Here is a 21,923-nt window from a genome sequence, read left to right as displayed (position 1 = left end):
TGTTGGAAAACCAGTGGAACCAGCGCAAATGGCATGAGGATGTGGCTGGGACAGGACAGGGCTGCAGGCTCTGGCAGGAAAAGCATTCTGAGCTGCAGCAGTGGGTGGTGTGAGCAGCAGCACTCCTCCCTTACAGCTGTAGTAACCATGAAACCGGCTCAGCTGCAGTACCCGGCAGGCTGAACTCAGGTCAGCTCCGCTCCGTGGCTCACGAGGGGTGGTGGTAGTACAGCTGTTCAGCTGCTAGGAGCAAAACTAGTCACATCGCACAAGGAGATGTGCTGGAAAACACACCAGTGCTCCTTGCAGCACAGCCTCCACCTCTGTGATATGAACTGCACCTGGCTGCTGCGGGAGAACACCCAGGGACAGTAACTGGGGCTTCAGTTTTGGCTTGACTTGGTGAGGTAAAGCCCAAGATTTGGCACGGGAGGGACAGAGTGCCACTTTCAACCCATGTAGAAAAGCAGCGCTGGCATCTCCTGGCAGAGCTCGTTCACACGCTGCTGTTTCAACAGGCAGCGGTGATCCTTGCAGCTTTGCTGCCTGCTCTTCACAGCTATATCTTATTTCCTGCGCATGGGAACAAACTGGTGTCTTTTCAGGACAACAAACAAGTGGCAGCAACTGATAACAGTCAAACACAGTGTGCAAGTGCCCTGGGTGATACACAATGCTTACTGTATGTGTGACCCTCCACTAAGGACCCCCAACTTACCCACACCAGCTGTCCCTCCCCCTTTCCAAAGCTGCATGCTGCCCACCCCAGCTTCCCACAGCCACCAAGCAGGAGCTGTGCTCGTTCTCAGGGTGTCAGCCACTTTTGGAGAATGCCTGTACCATCTCTTCAGCCCTATGGACAGCTCAGATCACATACAGCTTCTCAGCAGCTAGAAACTGCCCATGAAATGCCTTCAGCTGAAATTCCACATCTGCCTCATGTTGCTCTCTTTTGCTCCACTAACAAAAGGGGTTTTTTTTGCTCTGGCAACATTTCCAGAACCAGCTTGTCGAAGGACTGCTATCTGGATGCTCCTCATCTCCTTTCAGTGAGGGATTTTTTTTGCCAAAGTCAGTCGCACAGAATTCGGCAGTAGCACACCACCACCCTCTACTACTCCTTGCTGTAGCTTAAGAAACTGCAGACAGCTGAGTTGCCACAAGGAAATGTTACCTGTTGGCTGAACAATAGCACAGTGATTACAGCAAGACCCTTTGGAAGATTTTTAACTCGGGAGGATACTCGTGCCTGGCCTGAAGCAAATGAACAATGTCCTCACATGATGCCATCTGCCTGCTCTACTTGGCACAGAAGCTACGAGAGCAGAGGAAAAGGCTTGCGCAAGCTCCGGGCACAGGCAGCGGAGAAACTTGCTTGGCGCTTCTGAAAGGCAAGGAGCACAACAGCTCTCCTGGCAGTGGCAGACAGCCGGGGATGTGTCCAGGACGCCTCGCCTGCCCATTCTGAGCAAAATGCATGAGTGCTGCTCTTGTTCTGCATGGCAGCACACAGGTGGCCAGAACTGTGCCCAGGGATGATTGTCCTTCCTGTGAAGGAAGAAAAAACACCTGGCTTTGTCTGTGCTTCAGCCTCAGAAATGCTCTGTAGGCATGATAATAATAACACGCTTAATTACGACTGTAATTTTTTTCACTGTATTGGTGAACACTGCTGAGCACCCTGAAACAGCACCAGAATTACGGTGTACCATGAAAAATGCTCCCCAGGGAATGGGATGGCCACATCCAGGCTGTAACTGCCCAGGGAAGCATCCTGCAGACCTTCGTCCTCCTCTGGCAGGTGGCTGGTCACGAGGCCCGGCCCCGGTGTGACGGCCTCTGCACAGTGGGACACGTTCCCCACTCCCAGGGCACACACTGGCTGCCTTTAGCAGGCGGCAAGGTGACTGCTTAAGGAAAACATGGAAAAAACGCCTTGCTGGGCAAACCCTTACACACAAAGCATAAGTCGGTGCAAAACTGTAATAGGCGAATCCAGGAGAGCGGCATAAATAAGAGATACCATAGGGTAGGTGGTGACAGAAAAGATTGTGAGATTCTAGATACAAACGAGCGCTTAGACAGTGCTGAAATCCATAGACGTACTCCATGGTTCGAGCGCCGTGCCCTCTCAAAGCACCACAAATGACAGTGAAGTCAGGCAGAGGAGGGAAAAAGCCAGCACAGCTCCAGGGGATTAAAGCAGTATGTCTGGGATGAAAGAGATACCCAACTTCAAATAAAGCCAAATGTGTTAGCACACAGTTGCCATCATTCTTCTGCGGGGCTGTGAAACTGGGACACCACGTGCATGCCACGCTGGCTCCACAGGCATCATCTCGGCGCCCCGCTTGTGCGGGTAGCACAGCGGAATGAAACCCCAACGCTCCAAGCACCAAAGCAACAGCGCCATGAGTGAAGGAGCATGGTTAGATGTGTGGTGAAGACACTGGCGAGGCTGCCCCATGGCAGCCAACTGACTGGCAGGCATCTGGCAGTGGATTATGTTCAAGGAAACCCTCCCATGCGCTGTGGTCCTGGCTGGGGGGGGGTGCAGAGTTTCTGGAAGCTGCCAAGGGAAATCTGGAGCGATTTCACCGGGATCAGAGAGCAGAGTGGCACAGGAGCCAGCTGCAGGAGGGACAGGAGCCAACTTTTTGGTGACACAGTACCTGCAGGGAAACCCGACCCTGTGCCGAGCCGGAGGAATGCATCAGCTGTTCACAGCTACTTCCTCCTCCATTTTTCACAGCTTAAGCATTTGCCTGGCACCTCCATCCACTCACACAGCAAGCCCTCTGGCTTTCCGACCCTTCCCCATTTCCAAAGTATGTTTTCGTCACCTTGGAAAAGTAATTTTCAATCAGTGTGAGTAACCTTTCCTTAACGCTTCCCCCTTCTTAGTCACAGAAGGGGGGTCCCCAGCTCCTCTTGCCTCCTGAGCCGTTCAGTGTCGGTGTCCCCATGCCACCCATACCTGGGGCACCTGCTCTCCCAGAGCGTCCCTTGATTAAAACACGCCGCTGCCACCCTTTCCACACTCTCACTTCGCCTGCTCAGAAATACCCGCTCCTTCATCTAGGGCAACACGGATCAACAGGGGCCAATGTAAACCGACAGCGCAGGCGGCGGGCCCTTGGGCAGCAGGGCACCGGGGCCAGGCCGCAGCGGCGGGAGCGGCCAGGCCCACTGCCCCCAGCCCCCGCCGGGCCCCCCCCCGCGGCCGCGCTGTGGGGACAGCCCGAGGGGCCTCGAAACCCCCGGCCCGGCCCCTCCGAACCGCCCGTCGCCTCACGCCCACGGCCGCCCCACTCCCCTCAAGGCCTCCCCCCCCGCCCCCTTCTAGACTCTTCCGCGCCCCCCGCCGCCGCGGCGGCGCTTCCGGCGCGGCCCCCGCCCTCCCGCATGCGCGCTGTGGCGCTGGCGGCGGCAGCGCAGGCGCGCGCGGCCCGCCCGGGGCTGTTCCAGGCCGCGTCTCCCCGCCCGCCGGGGCGCACGCGCGGGCCGGCGGCGCCGGAGTTCCTTGTGCGCGCCCCCTCCCCGGCGGCCGCGCAGGCGCAGAGCGGTAACGGAGGGGGCGGTCGGGCGCGTTCCGTTGGCAGCAGCCGGTTCCTGTCAGCGGCGGCGGGTGGCGGTGCCCGGTCCCGACGGCGAGCGGAGCCCCCGGCCTGGCCCGACCCGGTCCGATTCGCGGCCCCGACGTGCGGAGCGCCGCGCTCCCGCCTGCCGGTGTCTCCCCTCCCCAGCCCGGGGCGGCGGAGGCAGCAGCCCCCCCCTCCCGGCCCGGCCCCCTCCTCCCGCCGCCCCCCTCGCCCCTGCCGGGCCGCGGAGCTGCGATGCCCTCGGACTTCATCTCTCTGCTCAGCGCCGACCTCGACCTCGAGTCCCCCAAGTCCCTCTACTCCAAGGGTGAGTGTGGCACCGGGCCGGGAGGCGGGGCCGCGGGGGGGCCGCCGTGCCCGCGCCGTTAACCGTCGCTAACGGCCGGCTCTGCCGCCCGGGCCCGCGCGTCGGGCCGCCCCCCCTTTTCCCCTCATCCTCCCGGGGTCGCCGGGGAGCTTCACCCGCCCCGAGCGTATCCCCCCCCCGCCGCCCCCCCCCCCCCCCCCCCCCCCCGCCGGCCTGCGGGCCGCGCCGGGATGCTCGGCCGCTGGCGCCCCGCCGTGAGGGGCCCCGCCGCCCGCTCTGGGGCTGAGCCCGGCTCCCCCGGCCGCATTCCTGGCCCGGCCGCCGCGGCCTCAAGAATGTGTCCCGACAGGTTCCTGCGCCCGGGGCCCGGCGGCGGCCCCCGCGGGAGCGGCACTGCGGCGGGGGGCTCCCCCCCTCCGCCCGCCGGTGCGGGGCCGGGAATGCGGCCGCGGCCCCGCGGGTCGCCCTGTTTACTTCACGGTTCGGCCGCGCATCTGCAGGGATGGGGGCCGAGCGCCGGTGCCGTCCGCGGGGGCGGCCGCTTGGGCCGGCAGGCGGGAGTGCGGAGTAACGGGGCGCCCGGCATCTCCCGGGAGCGGCTCGTCGGGTTCCTCGGAGAAGGGTTTCGAGGGGACGGAGGGGACGTGAACGTCCCGGTTTGGGTTAGAAACTGGCAAAAAACCGGAAAAGTGGGGTGCCGCTTGGCCGCGGGGCGGTGGGTCGGTGGGTCGGTGGGTCCCGGTACCGGGGGGGAGGCGGGAGGTCGGCATCGCTGGGAGCCAGCCCCGGCCCGGGGGTCGGGGGGGGAGCGGGGGTGACGCGGCATCACCGGGACGTGGCGAGCGGGGCCGGGAGGGAATGCAGGGAATGTGGAAAGTAAACGAACCGGGCGGCTATTTTCATAATATCCGAAATTCAGTTTTGACAAGTGCCCGCTAAGGCGGGTGCGAGCATCGGGAGGAGCGTCCCGCGCTGCACGAGTCCCTGACCCCTCTCCTGCTCCAGAGACTTACGGAGTCGCTACCGGTGGTTTGTGGAACGGGTCTGCCCGCAGCGCAGCTGGCAGGGGGAGCTGGCTGGGGGGCTGTGACAAAAGAAATGGAAAGCCTTTTATTACCCTGAAGGGAAGGTAGCTCATCAGGGTGTAATGCTGTGACAGGAAAGATTACATTTTTTTTGGAATTTTGGGAACCAGTTTTAATACACTCGTTAACTCTTGAGTTGTGTGTCCTAAGCGGTGAAGCTATAAGAAGTGAAAAGGCTTTAATGAATCAAAGCACATCTTTAAAGCGCTCAAACTGCTCTATGCCATCGCCTTGCTGTTTAGAGATGTTAAAGTTATCACCAGCGTATAATAGTTTGTAAATTTTTGTTATAGATTTTACTACAGAGGTTTAAGGCTCCCCTGTTATCTGACCCGTATGTATTCTAGATGGCTTCAGCTTAGTGAGGACAGTAGAAGGGAAAGAGTATTTTGAGAACAGGGCACTCCAGTTAAAAACCACAGGTGATAAAACCCCATCAAAGTTATAATTTATTGTACTGGAAATTTGAAAAGTGTGCACTGTTAAGAGTAAATTTGTAAAAGATCTAAAATAAAAAGGTTCTGTATAAGTTGCAAAATTTCTTCAAGGGCTCGTGCTTAATTGAACAGAACTTTTGAACTCGCCTATCTTGCTGTGAATTCTGAGGTTTTTTATCTTTAATGAAATGGTTGAGTGTTTCAGGTAGGAAAAGGATCTCAAATTGATTAATCAAGGGTGTATTTTTTTTCTTTCGGTGGTGTTGATGTGGCTTCAGAGCTATAAAAAATATAGAGAAGGATGTTTGATGCTTCGGAGTGGTCATAGTGAGTGAGCTGCTTGATGCAAATGAGATGGCATGTGATAGAGGTGTATAAAGCAGTGAATGGTTCTAAAGAGGTTGGAGCGAGGTTTGCTTTTCATATTGTGTCACAATAAAAGATCAAGGAGATGTTGAGCTGAAATGTAATTCTAAATTAAATTAAGATTTAGAACAAATGAATATTCTTTTCCAGAATGAATAATGAAGCGATCCTCTACGCTGTGAGGTGCGCTGGTACGATTTTTAGCTGGATTTAGGACAAGGTATTAGTGGTTATCTGATTCATCAGAATACACTTCAGTGTGCCTTTTTTTTTTTTTTTTCCTAGATAGATACAGATAAACTTATCCTGTGGACAAATGCTCTGGATCAGAGCGTGAATACAACTGATGAGATAAAGGGAAAGGTCTGAACACAGTCAGAAAGCCACAAATACGCATTTGCAATGAGGGTGTGTTAGGAGCATGTAGCCTCTCATAACTGCTCTCCTTTTAGAAGCGCAGCTACCCTGCAGTTTGGAATCCTACTCACAGATTGAATTGGGGCCAGTAACTTTTCCTCTGAATTGCATTCCTGCGTGTGCATCGGGATGGTTGCGGTTTAATGATACCGGTCTTGTAACTTTGTTGATGATGATCACTGTGATGTTTTGGAAATAGAAAGATTATGAAGGTGAGAGAAGCTGTAAAATTGGGGTGGTCTCGGGAGTAACTGAGGCTTTCTAACAGACAAATTTGAGTTTATTGAAATTACAGTGGAAGAGTCTAGTGGATTGATTGAAATACACTCGCCTGCTCTTAAAAGTGAAGTTATATTTGCAAACTCGGTGAATCAAGCTGTAGCTTATGCTAGTGCAATTTTTTACGGTATAGTCTGGCCCATTCTCTGGCTTGCATGACCATTTCAGTTAAGCTATTTGTTTTCATATTTCCTTTGAAAATGTTAAGCAAAACTTCCAAAAGCACACAAACCGAAGGTGAAATGGCAGTATGGACAAAGGGAGAGTTGTTAATTTAAAATCTGATCTGATAATTTGTTTGAGTTACTCTTCATTTATGCGTAGCTTGGGAAAGGGAGTATTTTTCTTTGAGTATGTAAACACTTTACCTTGCAGTTTTTACTCTTGGAAGTGTGATGTCATGAGCAGTTTCAGCCAGTATGAATTCCCATTTGCTGGGTTAAAGCCGTCTTGTCCCCTTTTTCCTTGCTGCTCTGCTCATGCCAACACTTACGTGGCCATGCAGTGAACTGGATTGATCATGTTAAAATTAACTCAGCTTCTCCCTTATTCCTTCTCACCCTGCCCCCCAACAAGAAAAAGGAAAAAGGGAAGAGAAATGTTGATTTTTAACTAGGTGAGTATCCTGGTCATGTTTGCTGTGGGTCTTCGTGAATGGCTTGTGCTGACTCAAGGAAAGGACATGTGAAAACGCGCAGTGGGAAGGGTGGGACTATTTCTTCCAGCAGCAGTGCCAGCTTGTATTGGCTTAAAAGGATAGTGAAGCTGTACTTCAGCTGCAGGCCTCTGGAATAGGATTGGTTATGGCTGTTAAAAAAAAAAAAAAAGAAAAAAAAGGTGAAGTGTTGATTCCAAGGCCTGTTTCTGCAGCTCGTCCCACAGGTCCTGAGGAGCTGAGCTGCGCTAAGGACTAAAACCTGTCTTTTTCTGTAGGATCGATATTAAAAAAAGGCATACGTTTTGCAGCCGTTGCAGAAGGATGGTATCTCCTAACAAGAGGATAATAGAGATACAAAAAAATGTATGCATTTTTGAATGCTGAAAATGTTGAGAATGTAATAGGTTTAATTCCCATCTTTACATAACATACTGTCCTTTTTGAGATAAAACAGCCCAAATGTGCATACAAATTAGTAATGTAGTAGAAAAATCACTGGAGCGTAAAACCTAAAACCTTGAGGCTAGTTGTTGCATGGTTGAATATCATATGTAACATTCAAATATAGCAAAGTCAACTATTCATTGTCAACAGGCAGAGGGGAAAAACTGTGATTAAAGCAGTTCATCAAATGTCAGGTACTAAATCTGAATTGATTAAATGTGTGATTAATTTAGCTAATCATTCATTCTGAACAATTACAAAGTAATACGTGTGTACTAATAAAGTTGCATTTTTGCACTGCGGCAAGTACAATCAGAACTTTAATTCACCCCCTGGCCCCGGTTTTGCTTTATGTAGCTGAGGAACTGTAATACTATGAGACTTTTTGGAACTGGAAGCAACAAGAAAAATGTTAGTAGTCTCCTAAATAGCTCTTTTGCCCTAAAAATGTCATATAGTCAAAACTCAATTTTCCTCCATGCTTAAGTGTTAAACGGTGGTAATCTACTTGCATTTACTGAGACTTGTTGATACAATACATGGTTTTTGGTGATCTCCCTCTGCTGCCCCCCAAACTTTTTTTCATTCCATGATCTAAGGGATAACTCTAGTTAGACAGTGACTGAATTATCAAAGAGGGATGGAACAGATGCTTTATAAAAATAGTAAGAGCCTGCTTTTAATTTAGAACGTTAGAACTAGTACTAGCAGTTTGTAGGAATAGAAATAATACTTGGTTCTTTTTGTAATGATTCGTAGCTGCTTTTTGTTGCTCATAGAGGGTGCTGTGCTGGACAAGCAGTGCTGAGTGTTACTGAGGTATGGATTGCATACATCCGTCTGCTGCAGCTCTTCCAGCTGCCCCCGGGACAGTCTGACTTTGGTAGAATCCATTTCAGTTGACTTAAGTTCCTTAAATTCTGTGTCAGCCTTGTAAATGTCTGTTTCTACTTTCAATCTTACTAGTTGATTTGCTTTAAAAATAAAACCATGGAATATGTTGCTGCAAGATGATTATGTGTGGTGCTGGGGGTGGGGGGGAGGATTTTGAATTCACAGCTTTCCACATGCTAATTTGAATATCCCAGTGACATATATGTTTAAACAGACCCTTTTCCCTGCTGTCTGTTCTCATCCATGCCCTGCTCTCTGAATTGTGCCAGCACAGTTGTTTTTTGTGGTTGCAAGATGAATGGGATTGGGAAACCAATCTAGAATGAGTATATTGTACTTTTATTAGGATTTTCTAACATTGTTCTGCTCCCCGGTCTCGTTGCAGCTGCACAAGTAGTGGTGTCAAGACAAGAAAGGGGGTGTCAAGGGTTGGGATTAAATGGTGGGGGATGCAGCAGATGAGGTAGAACTGCTAAATGGCTCTGCCACAGAAAGAAATGCTCCTCACGTTGTGCCCTGTGTTGCATTTGCTGTGCCTGTGCTCGTGTGCCGAGTCCAGGAAAGCCGGGCTTCCTGCCTGGGCTGGTTTCTTGGGGGTTGGTGAGGGAACCTGTTTCTGGAGGTCGGGAAGCCGGGCAGGATGCTGCCGCAGGTGTGGATGGTGGGGTGGGAGACTGTTCCTGCCTTAGGTTCTCCAATGCTTGCCTGTTTGCATCAGAGTATAAATGTGTGGTGTGGATCACAGAGTAGGGGAAATTAAGAGGAATTAAATAAGCTTTTTCTTTAGTTCCAAAGCGAGTTGGATTTTTTCACTGTCAGTTTTACTCGATTTGGATACTTTACGTACTTCTATGAAAGTTGTAGATATTTTTCCGTTAGAGAATCTCCATACATTGTCGAATTCTCTTGCTCCATTTAAATTTAGATATTCAAAGAAATCGTAATTGGAGAGAATATATTTCAGTCCCATGGAAGGATTTGAAAATTGCAGCGAGGAGCTTGAATTTGACTTGATTTAGCGAGATCTCAGCATGAGCATTACGGGTGTTGATGTAGCATGTTTGCAGCAATCTGTTCCACGAGCAAATGGGCTCTGATGCTTTCTCAGCCAGGGCTGCTGTTGAAGCCTGCAGGCCATGAATATGTGGTTCCCTGTGGTTGCATGTGTTGGCTTCAGACCTCTTCCACTTGCAAAGGCAAATGTGTATGTTTTGTTATGTTGTCTTTCAATTCAGCAATGTTGGAGGGTTCTCAGGGACCTAGAGGTTGGAAAACTGTTTTAAAGTTATTGTGTGGGCATTTCCGATTGTGATTATGATTTAGAGGAAGACGCTCCTTCCCAATACTTTATTTCTGCCCACCTTAGTATGTCTTTTATTTTTTTGGCTCATCATATTCTTCTTTGATGTGAGGTTATGCCATTTGGCATCTCTTATACTTTGTTTTGTTCTGGAAGGTTCTTTGTGCAGTTTTGACACATACTGTAATAGCTGAGAATCTTTAGAATATGAAAATATTAGGAGTCGAGTACTTGTGCTTCAGTTGGTTCAGGATCTGCATATTTGAAATCTGTTATAGCTGCTCATAAGGTGAATCCATAGGATACTGCTGTTCAGTATAGTCAAGAAGTAGAAACCAGATTGTACATTAAGATGTTTCAATTTTTGTAAAGTATCTGATATTTTTTTATAAGTTTTCAACAGCAGAGTTACCTTTTGGGGTCTGCTAACTAAAAATTATTGTCAACTTGGAGCTGTGATCTGATTTTTTTTCAGTGGTACACAGATTACTTAGTTTCATGTGGGAATGTATTTCTTTTGAGTTAGAGAAAATGAAAGAGAAGTATTGCTTTCTTTTGTACAAAAAGGCAACGGCCTGAACTATTTTTGGAGTTTAAGTATGCTGGTAAACCCTAGCAGGAATTGATGAGTGGCCGAAGTGCAGGTGAAGTAAGGTATGTGGTCGTGTCTCTGCAGTTTATCATGTTTGTTATCATTTATGTAAAGAGTAAACTGATGAGGTTGAATGTCTTGTCTTTCTCATCAGCAAATACAGCAATTATTTTAGGAACTGACTGAAATCAACTCTCAGCTCTAAGTTTGAACTGTGTTGTAATAGCAGATTCTAATGAGCACATAGTAAAATCTTAAGTAACTGCTGTTTCCAAAAGTATGCAGTGCTTTAGCAGTGTTTGAAGTGTAAGTGCTCAACATCAGTTACATTATGTTATTGACTTGGTATAGTTCCGTGTGATCTGTGTGGTGAATATCACTGCACCAGTCTAAGAGGAATGTTTTCACTATTTACATAAATAGGCTCAGAAAAATCGTTCCCCAATTCCCCTTGATTACTTGTCCTTCCAGTAGTTGCAAAGGTTTTACAGTTGCTTTGTAAATCATTAGAAAGAATTTTGGGTCACCTTACAAAGTTTATAAGATAATGCAATATCCTAAGGTAATTCAAAGTTGTGATACTGAAAGCAGATTTGAGTTGCGGTAAAGTTCAGGCTGTCTGGCAAACGAAAAGATGGATAACAGTTCCTATTAATGTCCAGGCAAGATGAAGTATATAGAAAAGAGAGAGGTTTGAAGATAGTAATAAAAAGTTTTCAAATGTTGGAGTTCCGCTCCCGTTCAGAAAAACTGACATTACCAGCCAGTTGTTTCAGTCTCTCATTGTCTAGAGGCCTGATTTTTTCCCCCCCTTTTTTTTGTATGGATTCACTCAGCAGAAGAATCTGTAAGTTTTGATAGTAGCACTACAGAGTGATTGGAAAACAATAAGCTGCAGAGTTCAGTAGCTTCTATTAACTATGACAGTTTCTGTTTTCTTGTGCATAGGGGAACGTGACCTACTAATGTGACTATTTACGAAGCAGCTTGCAGGACCACTGTCAGTTAAGTGGGGCAGGAAGGTGCGAGTTGTGACTGTCTGCCTCTGTTAAAATAAAATTATGTTTCTCTTCCTTCCGTGTCTCTCCTTGGAGAGTGTTGATGGCAACAGTGCCATCGGAGCTGCAGGCTGTAGCAAAGCTCATGCCAAGCAGCCCTGCATATCTATACGTTTGAGTAACATGAGTACCACTATTAATATGTGTTTCATCATTCACATGTTGTGAGTGCCCCTTCATATGTATGCATGCATATGCTTAACTGGGCTGTAACAGGACTATCTAGAATCTTATTCAATTCTTTTTTGACTCTTAATTAGTTTTCGGATTCAGCAAGAAATTCCACAGTCCAGTTGTGTGGTAAAGAAATATTTCTTGTCTTCCGTTTAAAGTTTGCTCTCTTTTCAGTTTAGTGTCAGGAATGAGGAGGTCTCTTAGTCTTTAAAATATCTGAGTATGTTTTTGTTTCTTGGTGGGGGCAGAAAGGTGGCTTAGTTTGGAATATATGTTCCTATTAAAGCAGACTTACTGGGGAACTTATAATTACAGTTCCTAATAGTCCTGGTTGTATCTTGTAAGTAAATGCGACGGACCACAGGAATGTGATTGAGGTTAAACTTCTGAAAACAACCAGATAGCCCAGTTGTGCAGGGGATGGGAGAGGAGAGCAGGGTGATTACTGCTGGAGGCAGTGCCAGCTTTTAGTCACACAGCCGCTGAGGCTGGCCGGGTCCTCTTGAGATCATCTAATCCACCCCCCACCCCCTGCTCAAGCTGCACCAGCTAGAGCAGTTTTCCTGGGACTGTGTCCAGTTGGGTTTTGACTGTCTTCATGGATGGAGACTCCTCAAGCTCTCTGGGCAAGCCATGCCTCTGTTTGGCTACCTTCATGGTTCAGTTAATTAAGATGAAGTTTAATGTCTTTCAGTTGGTGCCCGTTGCCTCTTGTCCTGTCACTGGGCTCTGCTGAAAAGAGCCTCTCACTCCCTCCCATCAGGTGTTTCTACACATGGATAAGATCCCTCTGAGCCTGTTCTTGTCCAGGCTGAACAGTCCCAGCTCTCTCAGCCTCTCCCTGGTGTGAAAGATGCCCTTCATCTTTGGGGCCCTAAATGCATCTCTGTGAATTCTGAACAGCTTTTACTGTTGTTGGGCCGTCTGTGAAATCAGTAGTGTTACATTGCAGTCCCTTTCTTACTGGGGCATGAGGGCAGGTTTTTCCTCTTGAACATACCCGTTTATTTTCCTTTGCACTGAGATTTTGTAGCTTATTGGTTTTGCTGAGGGGTATCTACCAGGTTCAAAGCCTCCTGGGAAATACGTTGCTCCGTTAAGAAAGGGGCTTACGCTTGTTTATCAAGAGCTTTGAAAGTGACTTTCTGGGCATTCCTGGAGTTCTGTGCTCCAGATATGCTCGGCACGTTCAGCAGTTTTAAACTCTTCTCTGCGTTTGTTAGTGATACCATCATCTCTAGTCTGTAAGTGTATTTGTATGAGTGGTCAGCCCGTCCTTAGCCCATCTGCAGATTTCATTTGGGAATAAATCTTTGTTTTTCTTTTAGGGCATTTGAATTCTAGGCAGGGCCATCTGCCTCGCCTTGAAACTTGAACTGCACCTGGAATGGAGTTGCTCTTTCATCAGATGGGGAAATAATTTGGTTTCTTATTTTGTGGCCTGAAAGCATTTGGTTTAAGCTTCAGTAATTCAGTTATTTGCTGCCACTTAAGTAAAAAAGGTGCTTTTGGAGGTGTGGTAGCAAGGAAAGGATTATAATATATATACTCCTTGCCATGCAGGTACTTCAATATATTAACACAACAGCAAAATAATTCATTTAGGAGGACTACTACCTTTCTGCACCTGAGCCAAGGAGCCTACAGGCTTTGTTTTTACTGAATTGAGTTTTCAGATGTAGAGGAAAGACAGCTGAAGTACTCTGGGCCTTTGAAACACTTCATAGAGTGTGATACTAGTTACCTGTTTAAGAAACTCTTGAGTACAAGTTTCACCCCACCCCCCCACCCCACCCCCCCTAGAAGTCCAGTAAGGAAAGACAACTTAATTGAGCTGGAGAGATCTTTAAGTATAATGGCATATGACTCTTGAGAAGCTGGCCATAGCAGACTATAATAGTTCAGTTTATTGGGGGGTGAGGTGGGATAGTCTTAGGTGATGGATGCTGGAATTCTCAGAAACTTTTGTCAGGTATGCTGTAACCATGCAGATATGATCTTTATCTGCATGCTTGCCAGTTATCTCCAGGAGCTCCGACCCTCGGTGGACTCATCTTCCATTATATTGCCTTTCCTTGAATCAGTGTCAAGCTTCAGCATATACAAGGTGTTAACTGTATACACAGCTTAACTGTAGATACCAAACTGAAGAAGGTTTGAATGAAGGGGAGAGGGACAAAAGCTGTGAAAGGTATACTGTTGATAACTAGGCCATGCTTATTTATTATTTTTTGTGACTTCAGAGATGAGATACCCAATTCACTGACCAGGCAGCAATTTAAAATAAGACAGGGGTTTTTTTTTCCTTCTTCTTTTTTTGTTTTTTTTTTTTTTTTTTTCTTTTCTCCTCTCCTACCTTTAATTGTGGAAACAATTGTCAGGTATTTTGGGTGGTAAAAAGATAAATGGTTCAAGAAGTTGTTAGATTTGTAGAGGTTATATCTATTTAGGGTGGCCTGTAAACTAGGGAGTCTGTAGCCAATTCTCAGAATTTGGAAAGTCTTCTAATAGAAATATTTTAAATGTACTGGTTCTTGTGAACCTTTCCTTATAGTTGGCTGCTATCAGAGGAAAGATGTGGGCTAATCAATATTTAGTTTGATTTGTTAACAACCATCCTTAAGTTTTACGTAACTTGGCAGTTCCAGAGCAGTTACAGCAGAGATTCTTTCGTTGCTGTCTCTCCGATTCCATTGGGGTTTTAGCTCTGTAGTACAGAAAGGGATCTTTTATCCACTTTCTGCTGTTAAATGGTTGGCTTAGGTTCCCACTTCTCTCTTGAGAGTCATGTGTGAACGTATTTGAAACTATTAAGTTTCAAAACCTGTTTTTACAAAAAACTTGCATCTTTATTTCCTTGAGGAATTCCTTCCAGGTGTCCAGGTGCAGTATTTATTGTGCAGGCTTGCGTGTGGTTGAACACTCACCTCCTTAGCTGCATCTAGCTTTACCTGCAGCCCGGGAGGCTTGGTGTGTATCGGCAGCACTGCTTGTCGGGAAGAATGAAGGGCTTGTAGGTGCAGGGCTTGAGATGGAACTGTAGCACCTTGTGCTTGATGAAAGCTTACTTTGAACAAATGCTGTCCATAACACTGTACCGTTCAGGCTCACTAAAAAATTTATTTATAACCTTTCTTCCAATTCCCGGCGCGAGCGTGTTCATCATAGCTGCTGTTAGCGCTAAAGGTGACAGAAAGCTGAGCGGGCAACCTGGGATTTGTGTGCCATGCTCAGAGATGCCTTCTGACTATATGAGATGCGTGTGAAGCATCCAGGCTGTCTCATTATTTTCAGTGGCTTTTTTTTAAACATTGATGTGGTTTTACCTCCTAATCTGGGATCTTGCAATATTGGAGAGAAACTGGTGAGTTACAAGAGCCTTGAGCTCCATCACTTTCACACAACATGTCGCTTTTGTGTACCTGGTTAGTCAGTTTATTAGGAGCGGTGTTACAGTCAGGCTTTCAGCAGAGCTTTCTTTTAACTGTGCCAAGGAGTATTGTTTGTTAAACATTACTTCGTGTTTGTTTTTAAAAATTTAAAAATTAATTTAAAAATTAAAAATTAAGTTTATCACCAAACATAGTAATTTAATTCTACGTAGAAACCAAAATGACGGTAGGAAGCATAAATATTTCTCAGTTTTGGGGAGGATGAAAAAAGATACTTTTTATTGTCAGTATCTTACTGGGATGAGCAAAAGGAGGGAGGTGTGAAGATGGCTTGTGGGCTCAAGGTGCTGGACATCATGCTAGGAGTTACTAGGGCATGTCAAGCCTCATGAACTTGATGCTCAGGATTATAATAAAATATGAACCCAAGAGGTGACTGCAATGTATTAACTCTGTGTGAATACCTGTACACTTTTGTTCTTCATGTCAAATATCATAGTATAGCCTCAAAAGAAAAAAATGCCCATATGCTGGTGTTACATTTCTTGTCCTACAGCAAATGTGAGAGATGGCAAAAATAACTCTTTTGGGAAAAAAGGTGCAAACCGGCCCAGGCTGAGAACTGTTGTTCTGAGACAATAGCAAATTGAGGGTTGGGGGGACTTCTGAATTTGCCTCTGAATTTGGATGGTGCTTTGCACCAAAGGAACTAGCACCGCTGGCTGGAGCAGCTGAATTACCTCTGTGTTTCTGGTGAACTTTGATTTTGAACCAATAATGGTGTTTTGAAGTGGTTGATAAATAGCTGCTATTGATATTCTTTGGTGATACTGTATTTGGGTTTCTTTGAGCATTTGAGAAATGAAGTCTTTGTAGTGACAGAATGCGAAGATGGGGAGAAACCCAGCTATCCTTAAAAGTCAGTTCAATGCAGAATCACAAATAAAGAAATGCCATTATTATAACGACCCTATAGAACAGTGTTATATGGCAAAATGAGGTTTGAATTCCTTAATTGAATTTTCATACCTGTCATGTTTGGATTCTTTCCAAACATAAGCTTAGATCTATTTCCTGCATGCTGGAAGATTAAAACATGGCAACGTTGGATTTATTTCTTCTTTAATACTTAAGGTATTGTGAAGGGATTGGGATCTCCACCCCTGCCCCCATTTTGGGTTGTTCGAGAGAAATGTGTATCCTTAAATACTACTCCTGTTATGTGATAAAGCCTTTCAAATATGTTGCTGGAGTGTTTTAACTGTTTAGTGGAGCAGTGCCCTGTTTGTCCACTGATGTTTTAGTAGTCTCTTTTGAGTTTTTGGGTTTTTGTCTGGAGTTTACAACTGCATAGGATAAGACTTTTCAGTAAGTCATTACTGGTCCATTTCTTGAAGTGACAATTGCTAAATAATGTTGTTCTCTATTTCTGAGATGTGTAAAATTGGATGCAAACAAGACACAGGATTTATACTGCCTGTCTACATTTATAAAAGTACTCTTTGAGCTGTGAATGGGGATGACTGAAACACAGCCAGGAAAGCTTTATTTGATATTTGGATGAACGCCATAAATAGAATTCAGCTAACACATGCCTTTGTCAGTTGTTGAAATTCAACTTTAAAAGGATTAATTTCTCAACCCTACCCTGCTGTGCAGAATCCTGAATATTGAGATTAACAGCTTCTCTGAAGGTTAGTGGAATACTGCAGTAACTGATTTTTGTTCAGTTATGAATTGCTTGCAAAATTACCTTTTTAATACTATATTTTTTGGTACTAACACTTGTGCTTTAAAAAAATGCAAGAAGCAACTTCTGGCGTTCATTTTTAAGTACAAGAAATAATGATATTATGGTTGTGATAAAATTGTAATGACTTTGGTAGTTAATAATATATTACTGATCATCTTTCTTTAAAAATGAAGTGGCTGTCTTCCAGCAAACTCTTCTCTCTTCTTCACTAACATATTATAATGTACATTTCAGTATTGGAGGAGCAGCACTTGCAGGCAAGATTTGGATTTTGCAGTGCCCAGTGCTACATCATCAACACGGAGCGCTCAAATTCTCTGCTGATTCTTCAGAGTGGGGCTGCACCAAGATACTTTTTAATCATGAAGTTGTCTAGTGCAGGCAGAACTGTGACATCTGCCTTTCCCTATGTGCTCATGAATCATGTTGATTTAGGGTTTGCTGCTTTTGTCTGAAGCCAGGGGGAACTGGAAGGAAGATTTTCTGTTTGGCTGTGTAAAACATCCTTGTATACACTGCAGTTTCTTTGAAAACCTGCCACTGTTGCTGTAGCAGCAATATAGGTCTGCCAGTATTGACAATAACAGGAGCACTGGCGGGAAGACTTGCTTCCAGTCTTTTACTTTACCGTCTACAGATACTCTGAATATAGCGTGGTAGGTAAAGAGGGAGGGAATAGTACTCTGTAGTTTGTTTCCACTGTCCTCTCTTGAGAGGTGATACTGAGATGAAAGCACCAGTACAATGTCAGGAAGCATAGCAAGTGTCTTGCTGACATACCTTCATTTGAGAGCTGGGTGAAAAATAGTGCTCCAGGTAGTGCTGGGGAACTTACTCAGAATACATTAATGTCTACAGGAACAGATGGAAGTAGTCTTCACCTGTTTTAGGTTACACCATCAATTTGCACTGAGTCCTATGTTTAATCCCATTATCCCAAGATGTAATCAAAGATGTGAAATGAAAGCATTGTTTTAGTGTTACCTAGTGGATTGAGCACTGGGTAGGACAAACTCGATTGTATCCTGCTGCTGGCTGGGCAGCACAAGAAGTGACGTTCTTCCCGCCCGCAATCAGTTTCTGCAAAAAATAGGAGTAATCAGACTGACAGCTTTGTAAAATGTTTTAAAGTGTTTGCATCAAGACTGCTAAGGAGTGTATGGTGTCCTTTTGCTCAGCTTCACTGAGTACAGGCCTTTTCTTGCTCTTCAGCTTTTGCCATGCAGTTATGCGACAGGTATCTTTATGCTTTAGTAGGACTTGGCAGTGTTAGGTTTACGGTTGGACTTGATGATCTTAGAGGTCTCTTCTAACCTAAATGATTCTATGATTCTTTGCACGGTTGCTGTGTTTTATCTGTTCTTACGTGTGCTGAAGCAGGGTCTTCCCTTCTTGCTCTGGATGCCAAGTTAAATCTTTCTCCAGGGCTGTTTGCCTCAATTTCACTGCTGCTAAGCAAGCCTATTTTTAAGTCTACTGAAGTTGCAAAAATGGGAAATACAGAAACTCTGATAGTTTGTAATATAAATCCTCTTTTGACAGGTACAGAACAAAAGCTGATTTACTCTTTATGTTGTCTATTCTTTACTTCTACCAAATCTTTTTTGTAACTTATAAAATCTCTGCTGTACCTTAAGCAGAGCTGCCACTGTCTGCAGTTGTTACGGGTGATTCTCACTTGTATGAGTGAGAGTTTGGATCTCCTGTGGAGTGCCCAAAAAAGCCAACCAAACAAACAAAAAATGAAAGGGGAAAAAACCCAAGCCCAAAACCCCAACAACAAAACCACCACACCGGAGTAGAAAGTACTTTAGTGGTCACAGATTCATCTGGCCCTTGCCTATCTCAGCCTGTTTCTGTTCTGTTTTTATGCACCAGGCGCTCTTTCTTCTAGTTGCCTTTCTCAGAGTCTCAAAGCTTCCTCTGTTGAGCTTCTTACTGAGTCCTCGTTATCCTGCTTTGGCTTCCCATCTGTGCAGTCCCTGTTCCTGTTCGCTGCCCCTTATCTGTGTGCCATCTCATGGAACGGCAATTCTTTAAATATTCCACTGGCTAGCTACAAATTCTGTATCATTTGCACAAAAGTATAGGTGTGTATTCTCAATGTAGCTGTAGGAATGTTTCATCTTGCTAACTCTGAGTCAAAAGAGCAAAATTAACTCCATAGGATCCTGATGTTACGTCTCCCAGCTTAGCCTAGGTGTAATGAGAGCAGTCACTGTGCCATGAAACGTGGAGTTTCTGTATTGGTTCCAATGCCTGTTATACTTGGGGGTGGCCTAAGCCTTCTGAAACGTGTCGTCTATTCTCTGTGCTGTAATAACCAAACTTGTTCAGTAAATGCTTTTTCTGGGATCTGCAGGTGAACCTGTTTGTCTTTGGTGTATGTACAGAAGGAGCTGAGGGGAGGACTAAGAACCAGAGGGCTCATCAGCTGGCTCCTATAGGTTCTTCCTGACAGGCAAAATAGTTTGCTTCCAAGTATTCCCACACCCAAGCTTTTGTATACAGAAAAATCCATGAGGGTAACATGGCACTCACATTATGCAGTGAAGCAAGACTTTGGCTAGATGTTGACTATTTAGAGCTAGCACCCCCCAGTTTCTGCTGCACCCCCCCCCCCCCCCCCCCCAAAAAAAAAACCCAACAACCCAACCCCACACAACCAAAAAACCAAAAAAACCCCCAAAACCTAAAGAAAACACACAACAAACAAACAAACCCCAACAAAATCAAAACCAACGACCAAAACCGAAACAAACCCTCTTTGTGAACTAAGCTGTTGTGGTGGAAGAATTCAACCGCTAAACTATATTTATCATAGACACTGGACTTCTGAGTAGAACAGAAATTCAGGATAAAAACCCCAAACCACCACATGGTCTTCTGGCAGATTCAGAGGCCTAGACTTTTCAAGTGTGAAGTATTATTTTGGTTTTAGGATCTCTTACCTGCAAAAGTGACTGAAAGATACTTAGTTGCAGGTACGGTTTTGTTAAAATGCAGCTAGGTTTGGAGTGAGGAGTGACAGCCAGGCCCTTAGTTGACATTTGGAACTCTGCAAATACAGGTTTAGCCCAAAACTGTGTCTTAACGTGAACTGATTAGCGTAATAGAATCTTTATACGTGTCTGTATGGGTACTCTGAACCAGTGTTTGTATGCTTAGCTGGGCTTACGGTGGGGTGTAGACACCATTTTTTTTTTTCCTTTATAGAGTTTCTGTAATTTGCTGAGCATGTGTGCTCTGCTTTACTTTTCTCGCCTACCCCCTGTGTAGGAGAGGCTGCTTGCAGGTTCATGTATTTCTAATTGTTTTTTAATTTTAGTTCCATATAAACAACTCTCTTTGCCTGTTTGCTTGCTTGTTTTTTTGATCAGCTTAGAGTACATCATTAGAAGAGATTTCTGCTTGGATGCTGCCAGCTGATTAGAAGAGTACACCAAGGTTTTGTCTAATCTCTGGTGTGACTGTCATGTGCTGCAGCAAGGAAATGGCTTTGGAAGAAGCAGCCAAATCTGTACGGGTATTAAAACATGTTGAGGAGCCTAGTATCAGTGTGGATCAAATGGGCAGCCATTCAGTGCAGGGAGCTTATTAAAAGACAAGGATTAACTTTGCTGCTGTTCATGAGGTCACAGAAGTGGTAAGGGATTCCAGGATGTGCCTACTCTTAAAGGCAAGAAATGCCAGCTGCAAATGGAAAATGTCTCTGCTTCTGCTGCAAACAATTTGGCTGGTTCTCATCATCACCCATTTACTGATTGCACGCTCCTGCATGATTGCCTTTTGAACAGGAAGGATGCCATTACCTTTTAGCCTAGGGGTGAGGATAAAATGGGTGCTGCTCAAGAAGCCCCCCGAATTAGAGGAGGTGAAGTCACCGGGACAGACCGCTGTGGCAGAACAGACAGACAGGTGGGCTGGGGGAGAGCTGGGGCTGTTTTTCAGTGACCTCCAGGCTGGGCCTGGGTGACAACATGGAGAAGTGGCGTTGAAGTAGGAGCTGGAGCTGCAGCGAGGTTAAATGATGTCTGACATCTTTGTTATTAAGAGGAAAACTGTAGGAAAAAAAAAAAGGGATTTTCCACATTGTGATTAGAAATGGATTTACAGGCTATTACATGCAATGGAAGGATGGCTTCAGCTAAAGGCAAAAGCAACACTTCTTTCCTGGGTTGCTTTTTTTGTGTCCTTAACTATGTGTTGTCAAAAATAACCTGCCAACATTTCCCCGCTATTTCAAGTTTAACTGGTTATTCTACTGAATTTAAATTGATTACTTAAGGGGAAAAAAAACCACAAACCAAACAGGCAGGAGAGGGAATTACATGCCTAGAAAGCAGAAACAGCTATTTTATTGCATATTGCTCTTTTAATTCTATAGCAGAATTCTGTGGAGCTGTAGCAGTCTGGAGTAGATGACCTTTTCAGATGTTGATATCTGTCTCCCGCTACGTTAGTTATGGCCTCATTTGCTAGTAGGTTAGGGCAAAGTTCTCCATCAAGTTCATAACACAGCTTCCACGTGTGGAAGTTCTGAGTGGCGTGGCTTTGCTTTTGGTACAGAATAGCAAAGGGTAGGGACATCGCTGGTATATCTAAAGAGCATTCCATAACGTTTAAGGCATTTGGTGGTACTGGCAAAATGAGGATGTACACATTCCTCATGGATGAGCCTGCTGTTGCATTTAAACATTGGAAATGGGCATCTTCTGCTGTTTTCCGTATCTTCTGTGCTCCCAGTGTCACAGAGTGCTGAGTTAAAAGATCTTTGGTCAACCAACCGGAAGGTTCTCAATTAAATTTACTGGTAGGCTAGGAAAGCCTCACAAAAGTTTGGGAACAGACAAGTTCTTCTTGTAACATCATGAACCAGTCCTAGCACAGTGCGAGTTAGAGGCACTAAATTACTAGAAATCACAGTTCTTAATCTGTATAGCTGAAATTCCTATGTAGATGCAACCAAAACATCATTCAAGATTCATTAAAGGTAGGTAGCTGCAGAAAAGTTCTGCAAGTGCTGCATGTGGTGGAATACTGGATCTCTCTGTACTTGGTTTGCTGCATTACAGCTGAACTGATTATTTGCAACTAATTTCATCAGCTGTAATGGGGAAAGTACTTCTCTTTCTTTTTCTGCCTTCTGTCTTCTTGAAGTGACA

At 45.5% G+C, this 21,923-nt stretch overlaps 1 protein-coding gene across 4 annotated transcripts in view; it reads left to right on the top strand.

Moving 5' to 3' along the window:
* The first annotated feature begins 3,569 nt into the window (after window positions 1-3,569).
* The window catches only part of NFAT5 (nuclear factor of activated T cells 5), a 75,837-nt gene continuing 57,483 nt past the window's right edge, over window positions 3,570-21,923 (top strand). For 2 of the 4 annotated variants that reach the window (XM_080365101.1, XM_080365100.1), the window contains exon 1: window positions 3,570-3,909. In XM_080365101.1, the coding sequence (XP_080221227.1) occupies window positions 3,837-3,909 (73 nt within the window). In that variant the 5' untranslated portion in view covers window positions 3,570-3,836. The remainder of the gene's footprint in view (window positions 3,910-21,923) is intronic. The other 2 variants (XM_080365097.1, XM_080365096.1) reach the window with 1 other exon arrangement.

This window comes from Falco punctatus, assembly GCF_963210335.1.
Source record: "Falco punctatus genome assembly, chromosome: 14".
NCBI lineage: Eukaryota > Metazoa > Chordata > Aves > Falconiformes > Falconidae > Falco > Falco punctatus.
Note: the sequence above shows the minus strand (reverse complement) of the source record. Positions and strands in the feature narration are given on the sequence as shown.